This window comes from Lynx canadensis, chromosome B4 (assembly GCF_007474595.2).
Source record: "Lynx canadensis isolate LIC74 chromosome B4, mLynCan4.pri.v2, whole genome shotgun sequence".
NCBI classification, from domain to species: Eukaryota; Metazoa; Chordata; class Mammalia; order Carnivora; family Felidae; genus Lynx; species Lynx canadensis.
In genome coordinates, this window is record NC_044309.1 from 114,432,430 (window position 1) to 114,445,756 (window position 13,327).

The 13,327-nt window shown below is 36.5% G+C and overlaps 2 protein-coding genes across 2 annotated transcripts in view; one reads left to right on the forward strand and one right to left on the reverse strand.

Moving 5' to 3' along the window:
• MRPL42 (mitochondrial ribosomal protein L42) overlaps positions 1–12,816 on the forward strand; it is a 34,196-nt gene extending 21,380 nt beyond the window's left edge. The window contains exon 6 of the mRNA XM_030323378.1: positions 12,308–12,816. Within this exon, the coding sequence (XP_030179238.1) occupies positions 12,308–12,353 (46 nt within the window). The 3' untranslated portion in view covers positions 12,354–12,816. The remainder of the gene's footprint in view (positions 1–12,307) is intronic.
• LOC115519431 (peptidyl-prolyl cis-trans isomerase A-like) lies at positions 8,163–8,680 on the reverse strand. Its single transcript, XM_032594020.1, has one exon. The coding sequence runs from the start codon at positions 8,678–8,680 to the stop codon at positions 8,189–8,191; it is 492 nt and encodes a 163-aa protein (XP_032449911.1). The 3' UTR covers positions 8,163–8,188.
• Positions 12,817–13,327: the final 511 nt, after the last annotated feature.

The following is a 13,327-nucleotide window of genomic DNA, read 5'->3' on the forward strand; positions in this document are numbered from 1 at the left end:
ACCTGGCATATAATATATGCTTAGTGATAATATGGTAATGACAATTATTAATATTGTCTCCTACTCATAGTTTTCCTCTTAACTCTTTTTAAAGCATTTTATCTTAGATAAACTCTTTTGAGGTATAATAACTCTTTTGAGGTACAGAAAAATTCACTGGTTTTAAGTATACACTGTGATGAGTTTTGACAAATTTATGTACAGTTGTATGATTACTACCATGAGCATAATAAAGACTGTTACATCACCCCCAAAAAGTTCTCATGCTCTTTTGCAGTCAGTGTCTTCCCTTTAATCTCCACCCTGGCAGTCACTGATCTCCTTCCTATCATTTTTTAAAATTTCCTGAATTTGTAGAGTTTCATGTTTGCCCTTTCTAGAATTTCATGTAAATGGAATTATACAGTCTGGAGCCTTTTGTAAAGTCTGGCTTTTTTCACTTATTATAATGCTTGTGAGATTCATCTTTGTTGTTATATTACCAATAGTTTATCCCTTTTTATTTTTGAATAACATTCTCGTATGGATAAACCACAATTTTTTTTATCTATTCACCAGTTAATGGACATTTTGGATTCTTTCCATTGGGGCTGCTTTGAATAAAGCTGCATAAATGTTCAAGTACAAGTCATTGTATTGACATATTTTCATTTCTCTTGGGTAAATACCTAGGGTTAGGATTAGTTGGTCATAGGATCAAGGACATGTTTAAATTCATAAGACACTGTCAAAGTAGCTGAACCATCTTTCATTCCCACTGACAGTTCTAGTGTTCCACATCCTCCCCAACACTTGGTATTACTAGTCTTTTTAACTTTAATCATTCTGTTGGATAAGTAGTAGCATTTCACTGTGTTTTAAATTTATGTTTCCCTAACTGCTAATGATTTTTAGCATCTTTTCATGTGTTTATGGGTCATATGTACATTTGGCAGGGGTTTTTTTTTGTTTGTTTGGGGGGTGAGGGTTTATTTGTTTTTGGTGAAATATCTATAAACAGCTTTTGGCTATTTTTAAAAAGCAGATTAATTGTCTTACTATGGTATAAAACTTGTGGATCAAAAGTCCTTTGTGAGATATATGTCTTGCAAATATTTTTGTCTGTGGATTGCTTTTTTATTTCTTTAATAGTGTTTTTTGAAGATCAAGTTTTTAAAATTGTGATGAAATCCAGTTTACAAATTTTTCCATTTAATTCAGGCTTTTTACATACTACTTAAAAAATCTTTGCTTGACCCAAGATCACTAATACTTTCTCCTGTGTTTTCTTCTAGAAGTTTTATAATTAGTTATAATATTTAGATGTATTATCCATTTACAGTTAATTTTTATATATGGTGTAAGGTATAACTTGAGGTTCATATTTTTGGCGCGCGTGCGTGTGTGTGTGTTGCTCCAATACCATTAGTTAAATATACTGTCTTTCACCACTGAATTGCCCTAGCAACTTTGTTGAAACTCAGTTGACAATGTATGTGGGTCTTGGCCGCTCATATTTTGGTCTGTTGTTTGTCTTTCCAATACCACTCTGTTTTGGCTAAATAGCTTTAAGGAAGTCTTGAAATCAGGTAAAGTCCTCTAATTTTGTTCTTTTTTTCAAAGTTGTCTCAGCAATCTTAGGTCTCTTAGATTTCCATATAAATTTTAGAATCAGCTTATCAGTTTTGATAAAAAGCCTGCTGGGATTTGAAGGAGATTGTATTCTGTCTCTAGATCAATTTCAGGAGAATTGATGTCATAATGGTATCGAATCTTTTTATCCGTTAAAATAGTGTATTTCTCCATTTATTTAGGTCTTTAAAATTTTTTCACTTAATAGTGTTTTATATAATTTGCAGTGTACGAATATTCTACATTTTTGTTAAATTTATTTCAAATATTTCATAGTTTTAATGCCATTATAAATAGTATTGGGTTTTTAATTTCAATTTCCAAGGTTTTTTGTTTGTAATACAGTTTTATTTGTTGTAGAAATGTGGTTGATTTTTGTTTACTGATGTTGTCTTTTGTGATCTTGAGAAGTTCTAGTAGCTTTTTAAATATATTCCTTAGGATTTTCTATTTAGATGATCATGTATCATTGAATAAAGACAATTTTACTTTTCCTTTTACAATCTTTATGCTTTTTATTTCTTTTTCTTGCCTTAGTGTGCTGCTTAGGATCTTATATACAATGTTGCAATAGAAGTGTTGAGAATGGACATCATTGCCTTTTTCCAGTTTTAGTGAAGGAAAACACTGAGCCTTTAAACATTAAGTGTGATGTTCAGTATGGGTCTTTATAGATGCCCTTTATCGGGTTGAGAAAAATCCTTCTTTTCCTCGTATGGAGAGATTCTATCGCTAATTCTATCGCTAATGGGTGTTGAATTTTGTTACATGCTGTTTTCTGTACTTATTAAGATGATCATTTGGTTTTTCTTTTTTAGTCATATAATGAATTATATTGAATGACTTTAAATGTTGTACCAATCTTTCATTCCTGGGCTAAACTTCACTTGGTTATGGTTACTTTATCTATCTATTTATTGTTTATTTATTTTTGAGAGAAAGACAGACAGACATAGAGCATGAGCAGGGGAAAGGCAGAGAGAGAGAGGGAGACACAGAGCTCAAAGCGGGCTCAGGCTCTGCGCTGTCAGCACAGAGCTCAGTGCTGGGCTCGAACTCACAAACGGCGAGATCATGACCTGAGCCGAAGTTGGACGCTTAATCAACTGAGCCACTTAGGCGCCCCATGATATATTATTTTTTTTTAATGTATTGTTTGGATTTGATTTACTAAAATTTTGTTGTGGATTTTTTACATCTTTGTTTATTAGGGATACTGGCCTATAGATTTATAATATCTTTGTCTGGTTTTGGTTTCAGAGTGATGCCTGCAACAGAGTGGGTTTGGTAGTATTCCCTCCTCTTCAGTTTTTGGGAAGAATACCTTAGAATAGGTATTATTTCTTTTCTTTTTTTTTTAACTTGTTTTATTTTTTATTTTTTAAAATTTACATCCAAATTAGCATATAGCGCAACAGTGATTTCAGGAGTAGATTCCTTGATGCCCCTTACCTATTTAGCCCATCCCCCCTCCCACATCCCCTCCAGTAACCCTCAGTTTGTTCTCCATATTTATGAGTCTCTTCTGTTTTGTCCCCCTCCCTGTTTTTATATTGTTTGTTTCCCTTCCCTTAGGTTCATCTGTTTTGTCTCTTAAAGTCCTCATATGAGTGAAGTCATATGATTTTCGTCTGACTAATTTCACTTAGCATAATACCCTCCAGTGCCATCCACATAGTTGCAAATGGCAAGATTTCATTGTTTTTGATTGCTGAGTAATAGTCCATTGTGTGTGTGTGTGTGTGTGTGTGTGTGTGTGTGTGTACATACACCACACATTCTTTATCCATTCATCCATCAATGGAAATTTGGGCTCTTTCCATGCTTTGGCTATTGATAGTGCTGCTATAAACATTGGGGTGTATGTGTCCCTTCAAAACAGCACACCTATATCCCATGGATAAATGCCAAGTAGTGCAATTGCTGGGTCATAGGGTAGTTCTATTTTTAGTTTTTGAGGAACCTCCATGCTGTTTTCCAGAGTGGCTGCACCAGCTTGCATTCCCAGAATAGGTATTATTTCTTAATGTTAGAATTTACTAGTGAAATCATCTAGATATGGGATTTTCTTTGTGAAAAGATTTCTCACTGCATTCAATTTCTGTGCTTGATAGATAGGGCTGTTTAATTTCTCTCTTTTTGAGTAAGCTTTGGTAGTTTGTATCTTTCAAGGGATTTGCCCATTTCACCTAAATTATTGAATTTATTTGCACATAGTTTGTAATATTCCTTTGTTATACACACTGCTACACTAGTGTGTGGTGATGCCACTTCTCTCATTCCTGGTATTGTTATTTTGTTGAGGTTTTTGAGAATCAGCTTTTGGTTTAATTGATTCTGTTGTCTTTCTGTTTTCTATTTTTGACCCTTGTTATTTCCTTCCTTCTGCTTACCCTGGATGTAATTAGTTTCTAGTTTCTAAAGGATGTAATTAGTTTCTAGTTTCTAAAGGCTTGTTGTTTAGAAACCTGTCTTCTTTTTTATAAATTTTTTTTTTAATTTTTTTTTTAACGTTTATTTATTTTTGAGACAGAGAGAGACAGAGCATGAACGGGGGGAGGGGCAGAGAGAGAGGGAGACACAGAATCAGAAACAGGCTCCAGGCTCTGAGCCATCAGCCCAGAGCCTGACGCGGGGCTCGAACTCACGGACCGCGAGATCGTGACCTGGCTGAAGTCGGACGCTTAACCGACTGCGCCACCCAGGCGCCCCTATAAATTTTTTTTAATGTTTATTTATTTTTGAGACAGAGAGAGACAGAGCATGAACGGGGGAGGGGCAGAGAGACAGGGAGACACAGAATCCGAAGCAAGCTCCAGGCTCTGAGCTGTCAGCACAGATCCTGACGCGGGGCTCGAACTCACAGACCCGTGAGATCATGACCTGAGCTGAAGTCGGACGCTTGAACCAACTGAGCCACCCAGGCACCCCACCTGTCTTCTTTTTTAATTTAATCTTTTAATGCTATAAATTTCCTGTTACGCACTGCGTTAGCTGCATCCCACAAATTTTGATATGTTTTCACTTTCATTTAGTTCAAAATGTTTTCTAATTTCTCTTATGATTTCTTCTTTGAACCATGGGTTACTTTTCTGTTAGTGGTTTCTAGTTTAATTCTGTTGTGATCACAAAACATACTTTATATGATTTCAGTCTCTAAATTGATTAAGATTTGTTTTATGGCCCAGATTATAGTCTGTCTTGGTGAATGTTTCACATACATTTGAAAAGTAGGTGTATATTCTGCCATTGCCGCTGGTAGTATTCTAAAAATATCAGTTAGGTCTACTTGGCTGGGAGTGTGGTTCAAGTTTTCTATACCCTTACTAATTTTCTATTTAATCAGTTATTATTAGAATGATATGGAAATCTACAGCTATATTTGTGGATTCTTCTATTTCTTCTCCCGATTCTATTTGTCTTCATATATTTTGAAATTGTGTTATTAATTGTATATACATTTGTTATTATAGGTTCTTGATGAATTGATACCTTTATCTTTATGAAGTCTTTTTTTTTTTTAATGTTTACTTATTTTTTTTTTTTTAATTTTTTTTTTCTTTTTTTTTCAACGTTTATTTATTTTTGGGACAGAGAGAGACAGAGCATGAACGGGCGAGGGGCAGAGAGAGAGGGAGACACAGAATCGGAAACAGGCTCCAGGCTCTGAGCCATCAGCCCAGAGCCCGACGCGGGGCTCGAACTCACGGACCGCGAGATCGTGACCTGGCTGAAGTCGGATGCTCAACCGACTGCGCCACCCAGGCGCCCCCCTTTTTTTTTTTTTTTTTCAACGTTTATTTATTTTTGGGACAGAGAGAGACAGAGCATGAACGGGCGAGGGGCAGAGAGAGAGGGAGACACAGAATCGGAAACAGGCTCCAGGCTCTGAGCCATCAGCCCAGAGCCCGACGCGTAATGTTTACTTATTTTTGAGAGAAAGAGGGAGAGCAGAGGAGGGGCAGAGAGAGAGGGAGACAGAGAATCCCAAGCAGGCTCCGTACTATCAGCGCCGAGTCTTATGTGGGGCTTGAACCCATGAACAGTGAGATCATGACCTGAGCTGAAAGCAAGAGTCGGACACTTAACTGACTGAGCCAACCAGGCACCCCTGAAGTCTTCTTATTTATTGCTGGTAATATTTCTTATTCTGAAGGATAATTTTTCTAGTATTAATATAGCCTATCCAGACTTATTTTGATTATCATTTACATGATCTGTTTCTGTTCCTTTACTTTTAAGTTTATTTATTTATTTTGAGAGAGAGAGAGAGAGAGAGCAGGAGAGACAGAGAGAGAGGGAGAGAGAGAATCTCAAGCAGGCTTTGCACTGTCGGCAGAGTCCAATGTGAGGCTCCAGCTTATGAACCATGAGATTATGACCTGAGCCAAAACCAAGAGTTGGATGCTTAACTGACTGAGCCACCCAGGTGCCCCTCTTTTCTTTGACTTTTAACCTATCTGTGTCTTTATATTTCAAGTGGGTTTCTTAGAAGTAGAATTTTACTTTTGGATTTTACTTTTTTGTCCAATCTGACTTTTCATTTCAGTCAAGCCATCTTAAATGCTGTTTCCTTTGATTTTTGGTACTTTCATTTTTCTACCATTTGCTCTTACTTAGCTTACTTTTTCCATGAAATTTAATTTGATTATAGTCATTTTGACTATAGCACATAGTTATACACACACACACACACACACACACACACACACACACACAGCTAATAGTTTCCCTGTTAGCACAACTATATATAACCATAGATGGCTGGATATATGTTAATGTTATATTTGTATTTGTGGGTAATTTTTTGTCTACATCTCCTGCTCTAGACTATTTTCTCTTCATCAGGAATACATCTTTTGTAGTTTTCCACATGATCTCTAATACAGTATTCTTAATACAGTGTGTGGGTACTCAGTTGCTGTCTGATGAAATATATCTTACTAATTATGTCCACAGCTTCTTGAAGGTGTTCAGTTTTTCTTTGAATGGTACTTTATTTATGGTAGTTTTGGGGATGGTCCACTGGTAAATTTCTCAGTGATTCTTAGAAGTTTTATTCCCAGAGTTTAGCTATCAAGTTATGTGAATTTATTCAATTTTCATTTTATTTGATAGGGTCACAGGTAGAGTAAGTTGTTTCTTATTATCAAATTCTTAATCAAGGTCAGCAGTGGCTTTATGATCCCAGGGTGTTGCCTCACTTCATTCAGTCCTGAACCTACACACATTTAATTAATGGCCTCCCCCAAAGTGGGTGGGTTGGAAGTGTAGGTAGTGTGACTGTATGCAATCGATGCCGAAATAGCCCAGTGGCCAAAAACATTGGTGATTAGATTATCTCAAGTCTGGAAATCTAAAGTTAATATTGTTACTGCGAAATTTGTGAATTGCTTTTTGCCTTTTCCTAATCCTGGTGATCCTACTTACTTTGGGAAGGCAATTCAAAGATTCTTCCTAGGTTTGAGCTTAATGCTGAGATTGGGTGCCAGAACAATTTAAATTTTTAGTATGGGAGATAGATAATGAGGAAACCCAGGACACTGGGTTTGCAGTTAAATCGAACTTTTAGTTCCTTATGTTTTGCCTTTGCCTGAATGACTATTTTTATGTTCATTTGTGCCGAGGTTGATTTTAATAGATAACCATGTGGTTCCTGCTACTTCCTGTTTGATAATATTACAGGTATGAAAACAGATTAAACTAGCTTAGCTATTACATCATATTCACCTGAAGTCATGGGGCTTTGAACATGTTCTTTGAAGGATACCCATTATGCAAATCCATTTTTTTTTTCCGTGTTCTCAACAGCAGTTTGCATTAGATATTTCCTTCGTAAATAGTTGTTGAGGACCTGATTCTGAGTGGCTTTGCCCTACACAGCAGCCCCTGCAGTATCTCCTGTTGGCCTTTAGGGTTGCTAGTACTCAGGAAGCAAGTATGTCATCTGTGCCCTTATGTATAGCATTTGTGTACAGGATGTTTTCCCTTTCAGTCTTCCTCAGTTGGCATGAAAAACATCAGAAGTGATGGAACATTCTTTCTGTTATAACTCTTTCCAAAACACATCATTTTAGCAGTGTTACAGAGTCCCTAATAGTTGTATTTGGGTTATCTGTTATTTTTCTCAATAATTCACCTTAATAGCTTCATTGAAACTATTTATATATATATATCTAAAGTTCATATACTAGCCTAGTCTCTCCTACTGATTCCTTTTCATATCTTTTATCAATAAATTTTGGAGTGCCCAAAGATCAGTCCTTGGTTCTCTTTTCTTTTCTGTCCCATTTTCCAAGATAGTGATCTTATCCGGTCTCATGGCTTTAAATATCTTCTGTATGCTGATGGCTCCCAACTCTCTTTTTTGTTGTTGTTTAACTTTTATTTCATTATCATAATCTTCACTCTGCAATCCAGCTAGACTTGGAGGGGAGTAAGGAAAACATGGAACCCGTGAAACTGCTGCAAGAACACAAAGATTATAGGAGATTTTGACAGATGGGAGTGGAGGGGTGCTTTCCCAAGCTACAGAAGGAATGGTCTAGTAGTTAAGGTAAAACACAAGTCAAATTTTTTAGATTTGTCCACAGTCAGCAGTGGTGATCTTCTTGCTGGTCTTGCCATTCCTGGACCCAAAATGCCTCATGGCTTCCACAATGTTCATGCCCTCCTTCAACTTGCCAGACACCATGTGCTTGCCATCCAACCACTCAGTCTTAGCAGTGCACGTGAAAAACTCGGAACCGTTTGTGTTGGGTCCAGCATTTGCCGTGGACAAGATGCCAGGACCTGTGTGCTTCAGGATGAAACCCTCATCATCAAATTTCTCCCCACAGATGGACCTGCCACCAGTGCCATCATGGCATGTGAAGTCACCACCCTGGCACATAAATCCCAGAATAATCCTGTGAAAGCAGGAACCTTTATAACCAAGTCCTTTCTCCCCAATGCTTAGAGCATGGAAGTTCTCTGCCATTTTTGGAACTTTGTCTGCAAACAGCTTGAAGGAGATGGAGCCCAAGGGCTCACCATCCATGGAGATGTTGAACATGGTGGGGTTGACCATGGCTGGGCAGCATGGGTGGCTCCAGGTTGGTGGCGTCTGCAAAGCCCCAATTCTTTTTTTTTTTTTAACTTTATTTATTTATTTTGAGAGAGAGCTAGAGAGAGCACCAGCACCTGTGTGGGGGAGGAGCAGAGAGAGGGAGAGAGAGAATCCCAAGCAGGCTCCATGCTGTCAGTGCAGAGCCCGATGAAGGGCTCAATCTCACAAACTCAGACCTGAGACTCATGACCTGAGTTGAAATCAAGAGTCTGACCTTAACTGACTGAGCGACCTAGGCATCCCTGATAGCTCCCAGTTTAATCTCTGGCCAAGCCCTGTTCCTTGATCTCCAGAACTGTATATCCAGCTCCAACTGTATATCCACATGTCTAATAGGCAACCCTAACTTAATATGTCTCTAACTGAGCTTCTAATGGTCCGCCACAAACCAGCTTCTCCTACAGCCTTCTCTATCTCAGTTAATGCTAGCTCCATTCTTCTCATTGCTTGGGCCAGAAATCTTGGTGCCATTCTTGATTCTTCTCTTTGTCTCACACCCAACGTATGGTCTCTCAGCAAATCCTGTTAGCTCTGTCTCCCAAAATGTGTCCACATTCGACCATTTATCACCATTCCTTCTGCCACCATCCTGCTCCATGTGACCACCCTTTGCCTGGTTTTTTGAAGTCACTTCTTAACTAGTCTCCCTGCTTCTGCTTTGCTTCCCTACTGTCTGTTGTTAGCACATTGCCAGAGTAACCCTGTTAAAATTTCACTTAGTTCTTATAATTTTTTTGTTGAAAACCTTCCAACAGTTTCCCATCTTACCCAGAAAAAAAGCTAAAGGCCTTAACTATTACGTATAAGAACGTGTGTGATCTGATCCTCCATTACATCTCCATTCTCATTTTCTTTTGTTCTCTTCCTTGTTCACTCTGTTCCAGCCACGTGGCCTTTTTGCTGTTCCTTGAACATGCCTTTCCTTCAAAGCCCTTATACTTGCTGTTCAGTCTCTGTAGAATTCTCTTGCTGGTATCAGCAAAGCTAGCTTTCTCACTCTGGGTTTTTTCTTTCTGAAACCTTCCCTGGCTAACTTACTTGTTTTCCTGTCTCCTGCACTGGAATGTCAGCTTTATGAGGGTGGAGATTTTGTCTTGTTTTGTGTACTACAGAATTCTGAGCACCTAGAAGTAGTGCCCGGCACATAGTAGATGTCCACATATTTAAAAATAAATGAATGAATAAATGATACTCATTCTCATAATACCTCTTAAAAAAGAAGATAGTAAGCTAACAGCACTACTAGATGTCGAGTTATGTTGAAAGAAAGAAGGATGGAAGGATTGAAAGGAGGCTGGAGGGAAAGTAAGGATTTGGAAAATAATTTGAAATTTCTCAAAATATAGGGCAATCCTATAAATGTATGAATAGCAGTACTACTTTATTTAAATAACTATTTTAATATTTTTCCATGGAGCCCACAAAAATTAGTTACTACCATCAGTAGGAAACAGATTTGAACATCCAACTGTGGTGTGAACCAGGAGATAAAGTTCTGCTCTCGATTAAGAACTGTGGACAAGTATTTCAGATGTCACTGAATCATTGTGTAGTTGAAGAAGGGTAACAATATGTCTTGGTTATCCAGGAGGAGTCTTGGTTTCATTGTTTTGTTAATTATTAATAGGGTGAGTTTTTAATTCTCTCAAGAGTCCAGGTCTGAATGGTAAGTTATAAGGGCACCCTATAATCAAGGTGCTTGCTTCTGGCTAGTGATTGTAGCAGAAATTGAAATTCATGCATCCTAAGAAATTGTGACTTCCCAAACCCCTATTCTGGTGACTAGTTGCTTTGAGAGACCCCACCTTTCAGGGTGGCACTAGTAAAACCTTGATTATCTGGCATATAACTGGAGAGCTTAAGAAAATGGTGAGTTTTTTTCTGTGCCAGTATAAGTACATGTAGAAAATATTTGTATATTACACTATATGTATATTATTCTACAACTTAATGTTCTGTGTTATTGTAGATAGATGTACTTCATTTTATCAACTTAATTTCTGTGTTTTGTCAGTTTTCAAAAAATCATTATAAAAAAAACAACGTATAGGAAACTTGCCCATATGAAACCATAAGATAAGCAAAAAGAATGCTTTTGATATCTTAATCACAGCTAAAGAGCGCAAGATACATGGCTTACTATTTATGGTATAGAAATCCTTACATTGGGTTTCCACATTAGCAAAAAAGTAAATAACTCAGGCCAACTTGCCAAAATCTGGCCTAAAGGGAATTTTTGAAGAGAACTCATCACCATAAACACATGTACTCTATGCAGAAATTCTCTTAAGAAAGAAAATAAGGAAATGCAAAGAAGCAAAAAGAAAAATTCTTCATGGTAAAATGACTCAATCACTGGTAACAATGCATTTCATATTTCTCTTTTAATAAGTTTTGTTAGTTTGCCTATTTTTATATGGTCTTAATCCTACTGTATATGTAAATGTGCATCCTGTATCTCCCCCTCCCTGATTAATATTTAATATTTAAATATTTAATATATTTTAGTATTAAGATAGTTAATATTTTAACTATTTTTCTATGTGTTTTAGAATAGATTTCCAGAAGAGGAATTACTAGATTAAAAGTAAAGACTATTTTAAAAAGTTTTTTGATATATATATATTGCCACACTGCTTTTCCTGAGTATTTTACCAATTAATACTTTAACCAATCATGTCTGATGGTGCTTATTTCATCACACCTGTGCTTGGGTTGGGAATTATGATTTTTTAAAATATTTGTGATTGCAAAAACAAGTAAAAGTTTCCTCACTTTGAATTTGCATTTCTTTCATTTTTTTGTGACCTTGTACATTTTTCTGTAAACATATTACTGATTGTATCCTATTGTATATTAAAATATAATTTTGTAGCTTGAGAGGGCTCCATGTAGGGGAAGACATTCCCTTTTGTTTTTTTTTGTTTTTTTTTGTTTTTTTAATTTTTTTTTTCAACGTTTATTTATTTTTGGGACAGAGAGAGACAGAGCATGAACGGGGGAGGGGCAGAGAGAGAGGGAGACACAGAGTCGGAAACAGGCTCCAGGCTCTGAGCCATCAGCCCAGAGCCCGATGCGGGGCTCGAACTCACGGACCGCGAGATCGTGACCTGGCTGAAGTCGGACGCTTAACCGACTGCGCCACCCAGGCGCCCCAAGACATTCCCTTTTGAATAAAACTTTAATAGAGCATGCTCAGCACGTTCATGATGTGCTGTTTCTTTACGATAAAGACAATTATTCATTTTTAATTAAGGATTAATTACCCAGGTTACCATATTGAAATTAACCTCAAAGCTGCAAAATCCTTTCCAAAATGCTTAATTAGTAGAAAACAATTCCCACAGTGGGGAAATGTGGCTTCCTATTAAGAAATATTTATCTAGCTAAGTATGTATAAACTATATCTAACAGCGTGTATTATATATATATATATATATATATATATATATATATATGTATGTATTAGGTTTTGTTGATTTCATTGAGTGCTAATGAACAGCAAACTAATCATAGAAATTTTATATTTTTATCAGGAACAGTTAACATTTACTAAAATAATATCTTAAATATTTTCTTCTTTTCAAGGTATCATAGACGTCGTAGGAAACTGGATCCTCCAAAAGACAGATGATATTGAGCTTTTCAGGAATCAAAGAGATGTTATCTTGTGTCTTATTTGCCATTTGAGAAAATGCAATTGAGTGTATTCACTGTTATGTAGCAAAACAATAATAAAATGTCTTTTTATGTCTTAGAAGGTCTTAGAATGTCAATTTCTTTATATATCTTAGGTAATTGTGGATTTGACATTCTTATATCCGGAAACCTACTTCATCTTATCTTGCCTTTGAGATATTAAGGTATACCATTTATTTTTATGTATCTAGTTGTGATTAAGTATTTTTACATTATCAGCCAAATATTGTTAGTAGTATAAATATGATTCATAAAAAAAAAATGTGCATGGTTCTCCTTCACAGGGAGATTTTTTAATTGTCTTTGAAAAGAAACTCATGGGGTCCACCCAGAAAATAAATGTTATGATGTTTTCTTTCTTTTGGCTTCTAGGAAATAAATTCTAGTTGACCCTTGAACCACATGAGTTTGAACTGGTCTGCTTATACACAGAATTTTTTTTGATAAATATAGTACAGTACTGTAAATGTATTTTCTCTTAAGATTTTCTTAGTAACATTTTCTTTTCCCCAGCATTATTGTAACAATATAATAATATAAAATACATATAACATGCAAAATACATGTTAATCAATTATGTTAATCGGTGAGGCTACCAGTCATCATAGGCTATTAGTAATTAAAGTTTTGGGGAGTCAAAAGTTAGACATGGATTTTTGACTGCAATGGGGATTGGTACCCCTAACCCCTTTGTTCAGGGGTTAACTGTAGTTACATTTTAATTAGTTTCTACTGCTTGCTAGGTCCTTTACATATATATACATTATTATTAAATTCTCACAATAATCCTTTGAAGAAAGATCATCATTCCTACTTTATAGGTAAGGCCAAGTGACTTTGAACTCCACTTACCTAACAAGTGGAGTGGGAGAGCCAGGACCCAAATGGTCTGGTTCCAGAGCCTTTCTA